The sequence below is a fragment of the Tachypleus tridentatus genome, chromosome 8, assembly GCF_004210375.1.
Source record: "Tachypleus tridentatus isolate NWPU-2018 chromosome 8, ASM421037v1, whole genome shotgun sequence".
Classification (NCBI taxonomy): domain Eukaryota; kingdom Metazoa; phylum Arthropoda; class Merostomata; order Xiphosura; family Limulidae; genus Tachypleus; species Tachypleus tridentatus.
The window spans coordinates 319949-341656 of record NC_134832.1 but is presented as its reverse complement, the minus strand read 5'-3'; the positions used below and the strand labels follow the sequence as shown (position 1 = coordinate 341656).

Genomic DNA, 21708 nt, shown 5'->3' with positions numbered 1-21708 from the left:
GCATATATGGAATCCTCAAGTGTGTAAATTTCACCATCTGCAGAAAGTGATGTTTTTTCAACTAGACAAATACCCTTCAAGTTACAATTTTGCACTCAATTTTCAAACGTTTTTCTCAAAATTTGACAACTGATATTCTTATGGTGGATTTTAACTCATAACTTCAGATCTGTTAATGCTATATACTTTACAATTTTACTATGTTTCTATGGTCAGGGCTCAAAGGGCATGTTAACTCATTTGTAGACTTTAAAAATTTTATTGCACTATTTTATGAATGTGTGTCAATAGGTTTATCATCAAAGTGTATAATTCCAATTTTAGTATTATACATTAGTTAATTAAAAAATATATATACGAAAAATAATCATAAGTAACAATTTTTGTGTATACTGTGGTATGCTGAATACAGCTCTAGTTCAAATTAGATGTTTGTGATGCCCAAATACAAAGTCCATGGTTTCTCAAGAACTAGAATCTTAAATTGCTGATATAAACAAGTCAGTATGTAAAATAAGACCCTTCTATATTTTCTATTTGCTCAAATACACTTGCTTTGGTCTATTATGTGTTTATAACCAATCACAAAGAAGGGTTAAGTGAAAATGTTGTTCAAAAACATGTTTTCAACCCAAATACAGTTCAGTTAGTAAGCCTGGTAAATTATAATGGAATTATGGGATACTAATAGAGTAACTTTTCATATTTTTTGTTATTTCAATATATATGCATAAAACTAAAAGTTATTTTATGTTCTCCACATTTGAAATTCAGCAAGACTTAGCATGCAAGGTATGTCAAGCAAGTGCAAACTTCTTTACAATCATGGACAGTAGAAATCGTTTTCTATATTTCATTTACTGTTCTACATTTTAAGAAAAATACCTGAAATTTAAGAACTTATTTGTAAGTAATAATAAATATACATGCATTTGTAATATAACTGAAATGCCACTATTTTACAAAATAGAACAATGCCGAAACAGGTCATTTTGTAAAGGCCAGTTTTATACTTTTGGGTATGACAACTTTACAGCATGTACACCATGTCATTGCAAATTGTAATGTCAGTTAGATATGGCTGAAAGATCAATAAAATTTATGACAGACACACACAGATGTATAAAATTGCAAAATAATTTTTTTTAAAAGTTTGATAATTATCTAGAAGTTAAAGATTTTGTATGTGAAATTTGACAATTTTATGATGCATATAAGTATTTTTAATCTTGAAATCAAAGTACTTTGCATATAGGATAGTCAACATTTGAAAAATAAAAAGTGCAAGCAAATAACTGCTTAAAAAAATCTTAACATTTAAAATAAAAATATGATATTTTGTTTACTAAAGACTTGTAATATGTACTAATAATCTGGAAACTTTCAACTATATCAAAAGTTACAGTTTGAAAGCTATAACAAGCTCAAAATGGTTACAAGGTCTGTCTCTGGAACTGAGCTCATAATGAAGAGTCAAGGGAAACTTGGTAAATATTTGAATGATGAGGGCTAGCCCCGAGTGTTAATTCAATTTAGTTTAATGATGTGGAGGGTGACCTAAATGGACTAACATTTGCCTAATTGTTCCTAAATTGTGTGTAGAGTGTGTCTACATATACATATTGCAGTGAATTACCCTGTTAGAAAAATTAAACTGTCTTAGCTAAAGAGAACTCACACTCTGCTAAAAGTTATGCCAGTACCTCTAATCCTACCATTGTCATCAAGTATAGCTGCAAGATTAACTCAATTACCTATTAGAATCAACTGTGTTGATTAGTATCAAGTGAAATGACTATTGACAAGTCACTAACATACATCCTACTTACAGCATACTTGTTACTGCTTTGACCAACTTTCATTTTATAACATGCAAATTAATCACAGTGGTAATTTTATACAGTATGTGCCTGAATATGTCTTTGTACCTATTTCAATATATTATCATGCAAAAAGCATAGTATGAAAATGTTTTCTGATAAAAAAAGCCAAACCCCAGACAATGCTATGTGAAGGATATTTGCTTTCTTAAAGTAAATTACTGATTATAATAGTCATCCCTCAGGCAAAGCAAAATTTTTGTATTTTTCAATCTTATTTGCTTACAGAGCCACAAACTAGAAAGCAATCTTTTTGCTATGCCCATCTCTCAACATTCTCTCTTTCACGAATTACCAACAGTTCTTTATTATATTTAATACTGTATTACTTAAAACCAATACAATGCCAATACATTTATTCCATCAAATTATGTATTATAGTTCATTGCTTTTCATTGCTTTTTATACAGAGAATTGTCTATTTCACCTTCAATTTAAATTTTATTCCCACAGGAAACACACTGACAAGCTTAGCTGAATTTTTAATGACTTGTCACATATGTAAAAAAACAGTAAAACTGCAATAGTTATAGGACATTGTCTGCTTACTGTATGTTATTTTTCTGTGTTTTCTGGCACATGACACTATGTAACAAAATTTTTACTTTTTCTTTTTCCTGAGCAGAAAGTGTTATTTCTCTATTGCTTATGCCTAAAGTATATGGAAAAGACCTATTTTTCTCTTCAAACTTTGCTTTTGTGACCTGGGTAATGAAATTTTCAAATTTACCCATTTTCCAAAACATTCCAGGTAGATTCAGTGCTGAGTAGCTGATAGAGAATTTTCTCGAACTTACAAAAATTTTCAAGAACTATGTAGAATGTCGTAAAAGAGAAGGTAGATATTGAAGATCCAAATTACAATTTCAGAGGTGCAGCTGGTGAGAAAAACCCATACTACCCCAACCAGACATCAATGACTTGATCAGAGATCTTGGTGTAACAAAGTTGAATGCCAAGCTTTGACATCTAGGCTCAAGCAGTGGGATTTGGTAGATGAAAGTGCACAAGTCACAAGTCAGGGGAAGCATCACCAACATTTTCCAAGCTTCTTCACTTGTCAAGATGGGCTCTGCTTCTGCCACAATGTATCTGGTCTGTGCAAGGCAACTGGAATTGCTTGTAACCTGAACGAGTGGCACCTTTCCATTGATAGCTCATCAACAAACCTCAAAGCTGTGCTGCTTCCTAACAGAAATAAGTATTCGTCTTTTCCCCTGGCTCAAAGAGGAATACAACAGCATCAAGACCTTGCTAGGAGCCTTGAAGTGTGATGAATATGGCTGGGAGGTTATTGGAGACTTCAAAACAGTTTTTTGCCTTCAAGACAGCAGGGACACTGCAGTGCACTACAACAGATAGAACTGGCCACAATGGAGCAAGTTCTCTGTGGGGAAGCACAATGTCAAGTGTGAGCCACTAGTGGACCTCTGGAAGGTGTTCCTGCCATTGCACATAAAATTGGGTCTTATGAAACAATCTGTCACAGCTCTTGATAAGGAGTCTGCAGCCTCAAGTACCTTTGAGATTTCTTCTATAAGCTGTTTGAGGCAAAGGTTAAGCCTGGTGTCATTGTTAGACCATAAATAAAGAAGATCCTGGAGTGCACAGAATTCTCCAAGAAGCTAAGTAGGGAGGAAAAAAAAAGCTTGGGGCAGCTTTGTCACAGTGGTTTGGGGCTTCTTAGGCAACCACAAGGCTGAAAATTATATGTTGAAGCTCTGGTGAAGAACTACAGCAAAATGGGCTGCAGGATGTCCCTGAAAGTCCATATTCTTGATGCTCATCTTGATAAATTCAAGGAGAACATGGGAGCATACTCAGAGGAGCAAGGCGAGCACTTCCAACGAGATTTACTGGACTTTGAATGCCACTACCTAAAAGCGTATAATGAAAACATGGGAGACTATATTTGGGGGCTAATACGAGAAAGTAATTTACATTACAGTCAAAAATCTCGAAAAACTATTCACTTCTAAACATTTTTGTATAACTTTAGTATAAATACATGTAAATCTTGATTCATATGTTGTTTTATTCTGATGTTATGTAAATGAAAATGTACAAATTTGCCTGTTTTTATATAGAAAATAGGTTAATTTCTAAATTTCATTATTCAGGTCACAAAAGCAAAGTTTGAAGGGAATAATGGCCATTTTCTGTACTTTTACAACATAAACAACTAAGAAATAACGCATACTATCTAGGAATAAAATTTGTGTTACATAGTGTTATTTTATTAAACAGAAAATTATTTAGTGCAGTAGTTTAAAAAAATATGGTTATATTTCACTGGCAGTCACCAGCAAAAAGTAAGTGCCAAGAAATTAAGAATTATGGTAGAGAAAATAACATACAACATGAAGTTCTATTTTTACAGTAAAAAACATTTGGCATTTATTTAAGAGGTTTTAGAGATGAAAAAAAGGTATGAAAATGAGTTTGCACTAGAAGCAGTGAACACTTTAATTCCATATGTTTATGGAGAAATTTTTAGTGAAAATATTTCATTACAAATCCTGACTTTTATCTACAAATGACTCTTAATGATAGCTTTTAGGTAATTTTAGGTAATTTTAGGAGATACACAAAACATATTAGAAGTTATAGTATGAAAACATTAAATGCCAATTTGGGGTGAATTTTTAGGTTGGATCAACCATGCCCATTGTGAGAGTTAACTGTTTACTAGATAAACATTGTGTTAAAAATAAAATAAAGCTGTTCAGCTTGATGTAGTTGAAAACTTATCAAACTTGACAGCTGGCTGTATTAATGTGCTTACACTATCCCCAACTATGACATATTTGTTATCTTATTAATTTTCAGAGTAGGCTCTATCAGATGATTTACCATTACAATGAATATTGCAATGTTTGTGGCTACACCAGTTTCTTCTATTACAAATGGTTGGGTATGTTATAATAAACCACTTTCAAAGCTTTGTTACAACCCATACCACCATGTCTGGTTATACTCTTATGCAATAAACATCCTATGAATTCTCAGTTGTTAAAAAGACACCACACGTTACTTCCTGAACCATGGGTATCTCAAGTTGATCCATATTCCTAGGTTTTCCATTATCATTATGTACATATGGTGTATCATTATGATATACTAATTCTTGATCTAAATATACAATTATAATCTGACTGTATAAAAATGTTTGAGTGGAATTACACTACCTATGAAAAACCAAACAATGTCAAAATGTAATCTTGATATATTCCACTTCTCCACAATTTGCTATTGGTTGTGATTTTCATGACTTGCTGATTCACATATTCAAAATAATTTTAATACAACATACTCAGTTCTCTGTAGATATTTTCGAAGTCTGGCATAATTCCTCCACTATTTGTAATGAACCATATTCTTCTACTTGTCAAATATTCCAGTCATGAACTTAAGTGCTTTAAAGAACAAAATCTCCTTAATTATCTGAATGCACAAACAAACTCATTGTACACAAGAAATTAAACTTAAAAAACAACTGGGATAGGGCTGTAGACTTACCATTTACCCCAAGTGGTTGTATTCACAACAACACAATGTGAATCTGAGCGAGGAATCTGATAATGATGTAGGGCATGCTTGTTCTCAGAGAACTGACCACAGCCCAAGTGGCCACACTGTAAACACATCCATACTGAGTGATCTTCAAGTATATCATCTTGTGAAGGGATTTCTTGGCTAGATGATACATCTTTTTTTGCTGTCTTACAAACCTAGAGATCAAGATATGAAAAAACAAACCCACGAAAATCCCTTTTGCATATGTTACACAACAAACAAAATAAACAATCATGTGTATCAATTAACAAAGCAGCTTTGAAGTTTTTAGCACAAAACCAAACATTATTATACTTTATCTAGAAAATTATTCTTTTGTTTATATACTTCTACAAAGTGAAAGAAAAATATCAATTGTAAACACACACAGTTGTAAAACAAAGCTCAAGGGAAAAAAAACAAACTCAAATAATCTTCAAAATTTAAATAATATTCACTATCATACTAAGTGTAGAAATAATGCTCAATGAATATTAAACAATGTTCAGAATTATTACACTGGTTTTAAAAGAAAATTCTAATAAACTTGTACTGTGTAAAATATTACTGTCCTCGAAACAACTGCTCGTACAATTATAACTGTTTCTTACTTAAAAGTTCTTAGACTCTGTCTAATCTCTGAAATCACAGTCCCAAATGTAACAGATGGCAATATAAACTATTAAGCACAAGAAATGGCTACCTGTTGTCATGACTGTGAAGACATGCAAAAAACTAATGTTGATAAACTACACTATTATCTTGACCTACAAATACACTAAACTATTAAAATTAAATTTAGAACATAAACATTACTTCTAAGCTCTGATAACTGTTTTTTACATGCTGACAACATTTAACCAATTCCTGACAATAAGAGATAAAAAAACTACTTCAGATGCATTAAACAGCAGAACACTGAAACTAACAGATCAAGAATCAGACTTACTGAAAGTGGAGTCAGTTAATATTCAAATACTGCAGTAATAACTGCAAAACATACAGAATGAAAAACATAAGTCGAAATAAGGTTTCTGAGTGATTAAAAGCAGGAAATAAAAATAATAAACTAAGAAAATGGAATGGAAAAACTTAAAAATAGGAAAATGTATCTTAGAAAGATGAGAAAAACCATCTGAAAAAACTGAATTTCAAAACACTTCTTCTACAATCATGATGTACATGGGAATTTATCACATAGTATTATTTAACATCAAGTAATTCACACGTACAAAAATGTAACTAATTGAAACATTACTGACTTCACCTATAATGCTGGAAGTACTAAGACACTTTCAAATGCAATTACTATGAGCATATTTCTCTTATTTCTTAACTAAACATGGACAGATTTCATCTATTTGCTTTTGCCAGCAGTTGGAACTAGACAGCCATCAGCATCCAAACATACTTTGAACATATCACTCCCAAATGATCCTGTTGGTAAATGGCTTTATACAATGTGAAGGCCAAGTAGAGAATTTGTTTTTACAAGTCATTCACAAACATGCCTACACTCTATAAAGTTTAAGAAGCTAGCATTTAAAGTACATTACAGCTAAACAGCTACCTTAAAATATCTTTTTCTGGATTTTTAATTTCCTTCAATCAATATCAATAAAACAGGTTATCAAGCAGTATTTATCTGAGTAGACAATTATAGATTTATAGAGAACACAAGAAACATAGTTTTGTTTGTTTTCTTTCATACTACAAACAATTTCTGGAAAGTGTCCAAATACAAGTTTATCTACAGTCCAACTGCAACAACACGAGTCATTTTTAAATTTTGCTTGAAATGGCCAATGTACTGTAATCCGTAACAAACCCATCACATAAAAACTAGTCTTTTCCTAATTGTACCTTAAAGCCAATGAACTAACACAAGCAACAAGAATATACTTAAGCCAAAAACAGAACAGTGACCAACAAGCCAGCATACTGACAGAATCTGCCTATTTCCATAAGGAATTAGAAGACTGGTACACCTACTTACTTGACATTCATCAATATTTAAAATTCCCTTTAGTACTTTCTTAACTCCAGAAAAATTGACAGCTTTGGACACATGAGGACATTTTCCTATAAGAGAAAACAAAACATTTTTATAATATGACTTCATAAAATAAAAACCATAACATACACACTAAAGCAGCTAATTTGTTTCTTGTTTTAAAAATAATTTGTTAAACATCTGTAAACCAAGTTTCAAATTTGACTGAGTGAACTTCTTGTTTTTCTTTGTTTTGTTTTTAGGCAAACAGTTTATTTAAAAGAAATTACAAAAGAAAATGTTTAACAATTATACTATTTAGTGTAATTTCTTTTGGTGTTTGCATTTTGTGATCAAATGGGTCATCCAACAGCAGTCAAAAAATATCTCAGTTCTCAGAAATATAGAAACTAACAGAAGTTTTAAAAAGTTACTATACTTAGTTACAACATGTCTAACATTTATAAAACTAAGGCTTATAAGTTATTCAACTGACTGAAAGTATTAACATTGAACATTGCTTTATAATCTACAAGTCAACTCTGAAAACAAACTTCTGAAGTCTGTAAATATTCCATGTTTGTACACAATTTGCAACCAAGTCAGCACAAGTCACCTTGACTTGCACATTTTATGTGATGTGCAAAAATAAAAGTTGCATGCTTCAGAAAAACAGGTAATTACATGCAATTGGAAGGTTTCAACCACATATTTTAAGGTTTCTTCTTTCTTTCGTATGTTTCCCATTTCAACAGTTACATTATATAACCTACTGCTGCAAAAATGCTCAAGACATTTTCCAAAGTTAATTTTCACTTCTACTTAAAATAATCCTTTAATAGTCAAACTTTATAAACAACCTCCTTTAACAATCAATTATACTGATGCCTAACCATGAGTATAGTTACTCAAATATATTTTTCTTATTTATCTGTTTATAAATATTAGAATGCATTATTTCAGTAGTTTGTCAGTTACCCTTAACACCAGTGATATTTTTATCCATAAACCAAATAACAACAAGAGATTTGGACTTTCCCTAAATACAAATGATGAGCTAACTATGCAAACTATTGTTATAATAAAAGTAAAACAAATGTTACAAATTAAAATAAAATAAAAGTAAATAATTTCACTATAGTAACTGGTACAACTAATACTATTAACGAAAGGAATAATATATAAACAAAACAGCATAACTTACTTAGGGAACCCACAAACACTGGTTCGTGTTTTGAACCATAAGATTGACTTAAATTGAATGTTATGAAAATTAAGCTGTTCAATATTAGGTTTAAAAAGTTAAACTCAACAAAAGGGAAGAAATTACATGTTTTTTACAATTTTAATCAAGAATAATTTATGTCAATAAATCAGTTTAAAACAACAAAATACTTAGGAAAGAAAAAGAAATTCATAATGATTGCATTATTCCTACTCTTCTGGTTCTGGATAACATCCATTTAAAGGATGATAGAAGGTGCAAGAATACCTGCTGAAAAATATATTCTACATCTTTTTATGCTTTTCCTTGTAAAGAAACAACAAAAATAGATTAAGATTACCATCTTTTGTTCTTAATTTTTAATATAGCGTACTGCCACTAATATATACTCCTCAATTACCCTCTCTCCAGTAGTTTTACAAAACTTACCTTGTGTGACAGTAATAGTAATCCAATGTATAAACCATTTTTATTACCATAATTCTGATTTTAAAAAAATCAAAACAAAAACACACACTTACTAGCATTGAAATCAACAAATCAAATGTGAAAAATAGAGTTCGTAACTGCACAAGTACCATAATTAGCCTCATCACGCACACACAAGTAGTTTGCAATGCTTCCAGAGCAATACCACAGTTGTGTAATTGTTGTCAAATTCTGATGTAGTAAGATCTTTAGGTTAATCAGTGTTTTCACACAGATTATAAATATACTTTCCTATTATTTTGGAAATTCCAATTCTCTATAATGAACAAATTTGCAGATTTGGGTTCCATACGACCCCCCTCCCCCCCACACACTTTTTATATCTTTAAAAAATATAAAAATAATAATTCTATCTTTAAAGCCCCCAAGAACTCTGGTGCCCATTTAAAATTCAAATTGTAAAGAGACATCATAAAATGGCAAAAAACAGGTTGGATTTGAGCCTTACAACTAATTGATATAACTGTCAAATGTATCCTTAATAACCTGTATCTTGTGCCACTTGGAACGTGGTTGTTAGTAATCACAGATTAAAATCACTGACTCACAGTTTTCACTTCAAATAAATTGTAGATTCATAGGCCAGAGCACCACTTTTGAAGCTTTCAGTTTAAGGAATGAACGAATTATTAGATATAAATACCTGTTTGACTTGTCTGCATTTCACCATCTGATGTCTCACTTGCTTCTCCTGGTGATTGCTGGGCTTTACGCTTAGAATTAGCTCCACTCTTCTTTTTAACCATGGCAATAGCAAAAGAGTTCTGGCTTTCCAACAAATGATTGAGCTAGAATTTAAAAAAAAAACAACAAAAAACACATTATATACATTAAAAAACTTTGCAATAATCAACATATTCTAAGAAACAATTTCACATAAAATAACTAAATTAATTAGTTAATCTAAACCATTATTCAAAAAAAAAATCTGTGTGGCCCTTTACAACAGGCAAACCTTTAAGCTCGCTGACCAAACATGGCATGCACTCTTGGGGCCACAAATGAGTAAAAGCCAGCATTCATATCTGACTCCTCTTGCAGAGCCCTATGTTTTCTATATGCATTTAACAGGTATGTCAACCAGTAAACCACATTTTTCTTTTTACACTTGAATGCTGAAAACTACAGTTTCTAAAAATAGCAATAACCTACTTTATCACATAGGAATATTTTATCTGCTTTCTGTATACAATTCTGATGAAGAATAAATATTCTATTCAGACATGATTAACTATGACCCTTCAAAGAAGTTGCTGTTTTTATAAATATTTTTCATACTGCTATTAAATTTCTACCTTGCAATGAAGTCATTTTTACCACAGATATTTTAACATTACAGAACAGTACACCATCATTTGCAGCATGTATATGATTTGATAATATTTGAAGTTTTTCTGGTATGGAATAAAAAAAGAAAAGAGAGAATGTAGTGTCTGGCAGATAATTGTAGATACAAATGTTTATATCAAAACACTTTGTAAACATATCTGTCATAATAGATGTATTAAACTAAAAATACAAACTTCTTCAGATCAGAATTTATCTGACACTTTGGAGATTAATCCTATATACAAGAAAAAGCTACAATAAGATTTAAGTTTTTACCTTCTAGATATAGTAACTGAAATGTTCACAACATCAGGAAAACATGTAGATTCAAGAAGTCTTGAGACAAAATGATAAAAATCATATAATCCAAGCACTTTTGTAAAGTGGACCTTTCTTATTTGGGACAAACTGGGAAAAGTCCTGAAAAAAGATCCACTTTTTTAAAGTGCTCAGGGTTAATGGGTTTGTATAATTTTGTAACTGAAACATTTTCAGCTTTAACATAATTTCTATTCAATCTCAGAAAATCACCCAGAATTTTATTTTCTCCAGAAAACCTTCAAGCCCAATAATCAACATCTAGTACATCTCTAACATAAATCTATAGAAAAAAAAAATTATGAAATAATATATTATGTATTCAAAAATGACTTCAAAATTTAAGTCTAAAAATAAAAAGCATTTAATGAGAGCATGAATGACTGCACACATACATGCAACATTCCACCAATTTACTACTTCTAACACACTTTTTGTGCCACTTAGAGACAGAACTTCTGGAAAGGGAGAGAGAACATCACAAGTGACTCTCAACCTAAGATAACTGTATGGACCTGAAGACAAAGGAGAAGATGGTAACTTTATGCTGATACATGTAGACAATGGTTGAGTCAACTTGAGATAATTTTCTAGGTCAATCCATTTACCATTTCAAGAGACATCATAATCTCAACTATTTAAAAGTGGCAAATAACTAAATACAAAATATTCATAAACAAAGAGAGTGTACTCAAATACCATCAAAAACCTACAAAAAAACAAATTAAAGTAAAAACTGCATGCATAGATAATTTTCAAACATACTAAATAACAAACACTATATTACAAAAAATCTAAGCCTATTAAAACAATCTTCACTGATTCCTCAAATATTAAAATATGGTAAAATTTTGTCAATCAAAAATTTACCAAACAAAATACAAAAATGCCCAACATGCAAAAAAAATCAAACAAAAACTGAAAAACTTCAGGTTCAGATACAACAAAAGATCTTGCAAATAACAAAAACACACAATAGTCCAAAGCTGAGAAAAAATATACTACTGATATACAGATTCACCATGAAAATACACAGAAGAGAAAACAAAACCAGAGATAGAAATAGGTAGCAGCAACATACATATCACTTTACAAGTAACACCAGCAGCCTGATATAATTACATTAAAAAAAATAATAAGTGAAAGTATTATACAAATAGGGATATTACACAGTTTGAGTGACAAATAAAACCTGTAAAATACAAAACATAACAAGGAAAGAATAAAAGAAGGAATATAGGTTTTAGGAGGAATTTGTACAGAAACAAGAGCATTTTTTGTATAAAAGGCAAGATTTAGTAACATCAATAAACAAAAAACATGCTGTACAAGGATACAAGGAAGCTCCATGATAAAGATAGTTGACAGAATACACTACATAAAAGTTTTCTAAATCCAGAAAGAGGCAAATATATAAACTGAATACAAAATGGTAAAAAATAAAGAGAATTACCAAACACATCCACACAAAAACAACCAATCTACATCTCATCTATCTCAATACTTATGGTAAACGAATATTAAAATTTCAAAACCAAAATAACAAAACTTAATAAATTTGTTTTGGAATTTTGCTCAAAGCTACACAAGGGCTATCTGTGCTTCCCATTCCTAATTGAGCAGTGTAAGACCAGAGGGAAGGCAGCTAGTCATCACCACCCACCATCAACTCTTGGGCTACTCATTTATCAATGAATAGTGGGATTGACCATCACATTATAATATCCCCACAAATGAAAGGGTGAGCATGTTTTGGTGTGATGGGGATTCACAAACTTGCTAAATACTATAATAACTACATGTGTATCATCCAGTGCTGGATTAACCTACTGCATGGACTCTAGACACAAAAAGAGAATGTTCAGTGCAGAGCCTCATGAATATATTACCTGAAATCAATCAGCTTTAATGGTAATTGATAATGCAAGCTATGATTTCACATTGATCAGATATTTGAGAGTTACTTGTAATATTTGATAATTGTTTTTTTCAGCATTTTTTATTTTGCATGTATCTATGTGCACATATTTATTACAAATAATTTATTTATTTTACATTTTTATACTTATAGATTATCCAAACATTGTGCATACTTAGTATAATGTTTATCATACAATGGTTTTTCAGCATTTTCATCACTATAGAAAGTTTTTACAGGTATAATGCCATATGGAAAAATTCATGAAGTGCACTCACTAATATGATTATAAAAATTTGATCAAACTATGAACTTCACAATGTTAAAAAATAGTTCATTTCTTACTAAGTGATTTGTTTTCAATGTTTCAAACTTTATAATTCAATTTAATCAACTAACCCTTTCACAACAGGTCAGGGGTCAAACTCCACATCACTGCATTTGTTTAATGGCATTAAAACTTTTATTAAACAACTATATGATGAATTTATGTCACTATGCTTGGAATCATATTGTAGATTACAATACAAATTTTAATATTATATGAGTTAATTTCATATTTTAAAAATAAATATTAAAAGAACATTTAAATATCAATTTTAGTGACTCACATGGTATATTGAATGCAGCACTTTTTAAAATTAATTTTTGTGATGTCAAAATACTGTCTGACGTTTTATACAAATTAGGAACTCAAATTACCAATATTAACAAGTTAGAATATAAAATAAGAACCTCATATCTTTTTATTTCACTGAAATATGGCTTATGCACTGAACCAAATACAGTGGCTCAGTTAACCTCTTTCTATTTACAAAAATGGTCTCTCATATACACACACATTTACTTCAACGTATGACATAAACAGCTTAGAATGTCCCCAGTGATTTTTAATCTTTAATTTTTAATTAATCAACCATTTTAATCTGTGAAAAAGCTACCACAATCTTTCAAACCAAGATTTCAAGAAAGTAGGTTGTACCTTTAGTCTGCTCGAGGTTCAACATTTTATAAAAATCTAAATACATCTTAGTTACTAAGCTTAATAAATTATATTGGAATTCTATGTTATCAGTATTGTTATTTATGATTTTTGGTTATTCAACTGTATACATAAAACCTAAAAAAACAATTTGTTTGATAACCTCCATGTATGAAATTTTAAAAGGTTTAGCAACCTATGTCCAGCAGCAACCAAATTCAAAGGTCATAGCTAGAAAATATAAGTTTGCTTTATTTCTTGGTTGTTCTTTTTTCTTAGAAAAATAAGTTTAATGATTTATTTCTAAATAGTAATAACTGATATACATATAAAGTGTATAATAATTGAAATGCAACTGAATATTACAAAATAGTAGTCCACTAAAACACAGCCAAGACAGGCAAGACTAAAGGTCAGTTTTATATTATTGAATATGTCATAAGCCCTCTTTATAGCACCAAACCATGAATAATTTTGTTGATAGTTGTTATAACTTATTTGTTTAAAAGACCAAATGTGGTCATAATGTGGTCAGGAAAAAAAAGTTAAAGCTTTAGATCCAGGATAAACATTTTCTATCTGAAAACACACAAACAAAACCATTAATAAATACCTACTAGCCACTTAATTTAAAAACAAAGCCATATAACGAACTTTGTAGTCCTTATTTCACAATTTCTAAGTTGATATACACATGCATGTGTCTGGATAATTTTAACCACCACGTCAAAAAAAGAAAGAAAAATACATGGTCTTGAGAATAGTTTGCTTTACATCATAACAAGAGTAGAACTGCCAATCATGAAGCAATTAAATATGAAATCTCTCCTTTACTTTAATTCCTGAGGTCAGTGTGACATCAGTCACATGATTGTTACCTGGTAACACAACTGCCATCTTGACAAAGGGGAAAACAATAATAAAAGCTAGTAGAGTTATATTCAAACATAAGAATTCTTCCTGTAGCAAACTGCATCACTAATGTTACTTAGATCCATGAAAACTGATGATGCAGCAGTGACATTCCATTTACATATGACGTATACACAGATAAAACAGTCTGTAAAAGTATGGCTGAACTTTAACTTCACTATCCTCAAAAGCAGCATTTTCATGGTCTTAACATAATTGTCTATAACAATAAATTTCTGCTTGAAAGTTGACATGTAGCATCTTTGTACTTTTTTTTTCTCGCATTATAGACCATGGAAGACTATCTGATATTTCATGTTTTAAATCAATATCATTAAGCATTACATAACTAATGTCTTGAAATGTGAGGACTGTAACCATATTAATAGTCTATAATGTAGAGCTCATCTTTAAGCTATCATCCAAATTTCAACAATGAACTAAGAATTTATGATGAGGAGAAAATCAATTTTATATGAGCAAGTATAAGTTCATCAACATAAAATACTTTTCTTTAAATCATCTTAAAATGAGGCAGGGAACAAGTGTATATATATATATATGTATCTTGTGTTGCTGTCGATATAACATGAAATGAATTTCTGAATGAGCTTTGTAAATTCTGAAGTTTGTCAGAAAGTATAAAAAGCTGTATGAAACTGAAATAGAAACCCTTATAACATTGATGCTTTCAAAAGATGAATCTTTCTTCTTCAGGAACAATCTTGGGAATCCAGATTGCCCCTGAAGAAGAAAGGTCCACCTTTTGAAAGCATCAAGGTTATAAGGGTTTCTATTTCAGTTTTATCAAGATTTCTTGGACCTACGTGTTTTTAAACATCACGAATAAAAAGTTGTATAAGTATTCAAACTATAAAATGAATATAGCTCCTTGCACTTTTCTATTTGGTGATGTGTGCAATTTTTTTTTGTTATAGAATATGCAGAATGAACAAAATTTCCCCTTTATCATGCTATTTGTTTATTCCTTTATCTCAATTGCTATGTATACTTTGCACTGTGGAAGGGCAAGGTTCCTGTATGTCCAACCTCAAGATGAGGTAAATATTTAGTTCATATTTATTTCTAATATTTGGATATCGACAGTTTCCATTTCATTTATTAACATAAATTCACATGTACAGGTTCTAAACTGAAGTACTTTTACTGGTTTACATTTTAATCTTGCCTTGTAACAAGTTTTGTTCAACATCTAAGGTTACCAAGTGCAGCAGTTTTATTTGCACTGCTTCAATCAGATATTAGACCAGGGTAGTGCAAAAGGTCAATTTACAGGTATGATTATTGTTTTTTGTTAATTAATAATTACATAATTCAAACTATAGTGCAAGTCTACTAATATTTTTACTGTGAAATCCAGTAGTGTATTTTTTTACCATTTTCGCTATTTAAGACCTCTAATGTTTACTCATTTTCCAACTTTCTCCTGTTGTCTTTAAATGTAGTTGTAAAAGTACAAAAACATGAACTACTACTACTACTAGTAATGGTGATGATACGCTGTCATATCTCTATCGCTCACCAAAAGCTGTATTCATCATGAATACGAGAATGTGAATACGCAAATACTAGTATTACTACATCTGATAGTATGTTAAAACTTCATAGTGATAATACAAAACGTTTGGTTAAAAAAAATTGGTAGCAATAAATGCTAAGCCTAAATAATTCAAACACCCCGTTACATAGAACTTAAAACTTGTTTACTGTCTGGCATACAGAGTACAATATATATATGGTTACAACGTTTCAACTAGGTCACTTTGTAGCTGTTGTACCTAGCAGACTAACCTAGTGAAACGTAACCACAAATATTATATTCTGTATATCTGACAATTATGACGTTTAAAATATAAGCCTAATTCTAAACCAGAAATTTATAGCAATTCTATGTACTATCTTACGAAGATAACAATATCTATGTTCGTATTAAAATGTTTATCGCAAAGACTTCCTTAAAAACTACACAAAGTATACGATTACCTAGTTCCGCTGTGAAACGTTCTGTTTATAACTTAAAAGGTACAAAATTACAAATCAAGTTTTCTGCTTCACAAGTTTCTACACAACCTTCCTATTCAAATCACTGCCGCGATGAGTGATATAAACAAGTGGCATCACGCAACTAAAACTGAGTTACAATCCTTATGGCGCTGTTTATCAAGAGCAGGAATTAGTTTATATTAATGTGATTAAAAATTAATTATTTTACGGCAATCTGTAAAAGCTGTTTCTTCTTTTAATGTCAAAATTGAATAAATATTTTAATATATGATACTGAAATTTATAGTTTAGTTTCACCATACTATTTCATATATTAATATTAAAAAAATAAATTCACAATCCATTCCATGCTGAACCATGTGGTTGAGGCACTCGGCTCGTAATCCTAGGGTCGCGAGTTCGAATCTACGTCACACCAAACATGCTCGCCATTTCAGTCATGGAGGCGTTATAAGGTGACGTCAATCCCACTATTCGTTGGTAAAATAGTAGGCCCAAAAGTTGTCAATGGGTGGTGATGACTAGCTGTCTTCCCTCTAGTCTTACACTGCTAAATTAGGGACGGCTAGCTCAGATAGCCCTCATGTAGCTTTGCGTGAAATTCAAAACAAACCATGCATAGCATAATATATATAATGGGCAATATTCTAACATGCCCCCCCCCCCAGTGGTGCAATGGTTTGGTTGTGTACTTACAACACTAAAATCCTAGATTCAATACCCATGGTGGGCGAAGCGCAAATAGCTCATCGCGCAGTTTTGTGTTTAACTACAAATAAACAAAACTCTAACTCTAATAATTCATGGCAAAACAAAAATATGACAAACAGAACATTTTGAGCTGATTTCTAGGGCTGAAGTTAGCCTGTTGGTCCCCAGGACAGAGGTTAAAGCATGGGTCTCTTCCACCACCCAGTTGTAAGACCATGTTTTCACAAAGTCACAGTGGACTAGCTGCTGTGTCCACTCCAGGAATTCGAACCTCAGATTTTAGCATTGCTTACCGTTGACTTACCGCGATCCAACCCATGGGACGACAATATACATAACAGAATATTCTTTTTCTAATGTCGTTGAGCCATAACGATAACACTTTGTTTAAAACTCAGAATTTACCTTTCTGAAGAATAAAATATGAATAAGTCACCCTGGATCATATGTTAATTAATAGAGTTACATTTTAATTTTTATAGTAATAACTCTATAGCCAAGCTTCATATAAATTAGAACTATGTACAAACCAGCATTGATTCACTAATTTAACTTCACATTGCGATAAATAATTAGCTAATTAACCGTCATTGCTATGTAACTACAATATGATCTTCATTTGTACAAGATTTGTGCACGTGGTAATAAGGTGTGAATTCAGTAGGCAAATTACAGATAAAATGTAAATAAAACAAATCTTACTTGAACTGAAACGATGACTGAAACTAAAACAACCCAAAAAACATTGAAAGTACACTGAAACTATTTCAGAATTTTATTATAGATAAATTCAATAGATGTTTGAGTATACAATATTACCCATTCACAAAATGTGCTGATACCTATCTTACACAACTGAACAAATTAAAAGGTAACAACAAAATGCAAAATGACACTAATTTTCTTCAGAACATAAATGTCACTTCAGTTAAAGTAAAAGTAAAAATCTAAATAATTTTGAAATGGCCTTCGGCGTTTATGCGAAAAAAAGCTAGGCTTCAATTATATCAGACAAATCCAACTTATGATAAATATCATACTCAACTGATTTTTCAAGCCATTCAGATAATATTGGGACAAAATTAAACAAATGCAATTTTTTAGTAATTTCAAACATAAAAAGTTTCTCTCACTCTTTCCTGATGCCACAGTTAAAGACATATGAAAAAGAATGAGTAATGCAAGGTTAAAGTTTGAAACTGAAGATGAAAGGTTCATAAACGTCGTCCTCTACATTTGTCACTTTCTTTCTTCGGCTTCTGTGTTCAAGAAATGTTATCTCGATGTTCACTGGTCCGTGATTTCTATGCAGAAGTGTGAACTGATACTTTGTTTGTTTGAGACGAAGCACAATGCTACACATTGGACTATTTATATTCTACCCACCATTGGTATCGAAACTCGGTTGCAAACGTTGTAAATCTTCAGACATACTGCTGCGCCACTGATAGGCATGAACTGATGCAAACTTATTTTCTCTATAATATTGCAGAAAATTATTCACTGCATAAGTTTCATTTTTAAGGGTGTACATTGAGACTTGCACGTCTGATTTGAAATAAAGCATTATGTCACACTGAAAAGTGCCCTTAAGATGTCTCACATAACCTCATCATTAATTGTTCCAACAATAAAAAATCCGGCAAAATGCTCTGAAGTTGATGTACTCACTAACAATTCATAATTAACAATGCACAGCGCAATTGGCGTTTGTTTTGTGTGTCTATCGTCTGGTTTGTTGTCAGTAAATTGCAAACAATACAATTTTGTCTCGTCAGGACAGTAGTAATTAATAATTATTTTCTATTGCAATTGCCTACATGTTGAAAATATTTGTAATTTTATTGTCGTTTTGGCTCATAGCATGTTAACATATGAGGGCTGTTCAAAAAATACGCGGAATGACGTCATAAAACAAAATGTACTTTATTTAGAAGTTACAAGCCTGGGACCCCTTCAAATTACTCTCCTCCCCAACGCACACACTTATCCCAACGGTGTTTCCACTTGTTGAAACAGTCCTGGCACGCTTCTTTTGTAATGTCCTCCAGCTCCTTCGTCACATTTGCCTTAATCTCGGGAATCGTCTCAAATCTTCTCCTTTCAAGGGTCTTTTGAGTTTGGGGAACAAGAAAAAATCGCAAGGAGCAAGGTCAGGTGAGTAGGGGGGTGGGGAAGAACAGTGATCGAGTGTTTGACCAAAAACTCACGAGTTCTGAGGCACAAATTTCGCAGCAACGCGGTGCATCTTCAATTTTTGGGTCAAAATCTCGTAACAAGATCCAACTGATATCCCACACTCTTCAGCAAGCTCCCTGACAGTCAGACGTCGATTTGCTCGCACCAGGGTGTTTATTTTGTCGACGTGTGGGTCGTCAGTTGACGTGAAAGGACGTCCAGGACGCTCATCATCTTAAATGGACTGTCGACCATCCTTAAAACGTTCATGCCACTTGAAACATGCCGTACGATTCATAACAACATCACCGTAAGCCGTGTTAAGCATAGCAAAAGTTTCAGTCGCAGATTTTTCAAGTTCAACACATAATTTCACAGCAAGTCGTTGCTCCTTCAGGTCATTCATTCTGAAATCCGCCAAACGAAAAAATCGCACTTCACTTAAAACCGCGTAGCTAATACACAAATGAAGATATCTGCAATCGGGAAATGACGTCGTAATCAGCTGATCTGTGCAAACCTAGCGACACCAAGCGGATTCCCCTGGAACCAACTGGAGCCGCGCAATTCAAACAGTCCGCGTATTTTTTGAACAGACCTCGTATGTTTTATTAAACTACCTCAGAGTTTTATTATAGATTTTTATACTTTGTTACTAGTTCTAGACAAACAGAAGTTGCCCAACTTAAATATGCACTCGTCTTTCCCATAGAACTCTGACACACATTTGAAAATTTGGTCCAAGACTTACTTTCACGTTTGGCTAATTCGCTGAAAACATCTGTACGAGATTTATAGCATATCGATCATTTACAGTTCGTGTTTTAAATTTCATGCAAAGCTACACAAGGGCTATCTGCGCCACCCGTCCCTAATTTAGTTGTGAAAGACTAGAGGGAAGGCAGCTAGCATCACCATTCACCGTCATTTCTTGGGTTACTCTTTTATCAACGAATAGTAGAATTGAAAGTTAACTACAGGGTCCACGTTGGTGGGATGACATTTATAAAAAAAAGAGGCTAGTCAAAGTCTCTCTTTTTCTACTTTCTTTGTTATCAGTTTCCCTGAAGAAATAGTTATATGCATTGTGGGATAACCTATTGGAGATTAAAATTTTAATACACTTCTAATCTATGTTGTTACTTGTTCAGAATCGTGTTGCTTTTGGATGATTGTAACTAGTAATACTCATGTGTTTTATGCAGGGGCGTGGATCCTGGAGGGATGGGGAGATACATCCCCCCTTCATTTTAGGTGGGGGTATGGTGCATACAATAATCCCCCTACAGTTTGGTCTGTTGAATTGTTTTATTGCATCACAGGCCTACAAATTGTGTGTTTGTTCTTGTGATTTTCGTGTTGTTACCAATCGAATGACATAATTAGGCCTAGATGTAGGCTTTTTCAGTAGCCGAAATGTACATCTTTAATATGCGTGTGCTTCTAAGCCTTTCGATCTAAGCAATAGTTCATAAGTATCAGTCACTAGGCCTAAGTATACATGCAAGGCTTGAAAGAACTATCACAGAATCTACCTACGTCTTGTACGCAGTGTAAGATTAAGTAAAATTTTCATCACAACAGATTAAACAGAGCATCAAATTCGAAAATATTACTCCCAAGCGTAAACTTCTGTGATCTAGATCTGGCACGCCATTTGTAGCTTGTAGCTGTATCAATCTTATGTGTATATTGTGCGGCTTTCCTACACCATTTGTTCTTATGCATGTCTAGCCGGTTTTATTGTCGAACTCCTTACTCTCCTTAGCTGCCGAAGTCGCTGACCATAGTGCACGTTTGGAGTCTAGTTAACAACATGTTCGGGCCGCTCGGATCCAGACGCGACCTACATCACCCCCTTTTACTCCCTTTAGTCCGAGCCTCGATTTTACAACAGAGCTCATTAGACCTGTGTTTGTGGCCCTCATTAATCCATGAAATTTCAGATTATCAGCGCCCTCTAATAAAGTGCTGGTGCTTTATGGTAAAAGAACAATACATTCTCTTATCATAGACAGTAAAAATATTGTATTTTCTTGTATAATTAGAACACAAAAGGAGCGATTTCAACGGCCTATAGCCTCTACTCGAATTGTATTGCTAGTTACAACACAAGTAATTGCAAGTTTCTCGAAAAATACTTAAACAATCACAAATATATTATATTCCTGTTAAAGCTCATCAAAGGCAAAC

General features: G+C 32.2%; 1 protein-coding gene across 4 annotated transcripts in view; it reads right to left on the bottom strand.

Annotated features, from left to right (window-relative positions):
* Positions 1–16744, bottom strand: part of Usp16-45 (ubiquitin specific protease 16/45) — a 68580-nt gene extending 51836 nt beyond the window's left edge. For all 4 annotated transcript variants that reach the window (XM_076517272.1, XM_076517273.1, XM_076517274.1 and 1 more), the window contains exons 1-4: positions 16606–16744; positions 9786–9930; positions 7432–7517; positions 5400–5611 (exon numbers count right to left, since the gene is read on the bottom strand). In XM_076517272.1, coding sequence (XP_076373387.1) covers positions 5400–5611; positions 7432–7517; positions 9786–9888 — 401 coding nt within the window. In that variant the 5' untranslated portion in view covers positions 9889–9930; positions 16606–16744. The remainder of the gene's footprint in view (positions 1–5399; positions 5612–7431; positions 7518–9785; positions 9931–16605) is intronic.
* Between the last annotated feature and the right edge of the window lie 4964 nt (positions 16745–21708).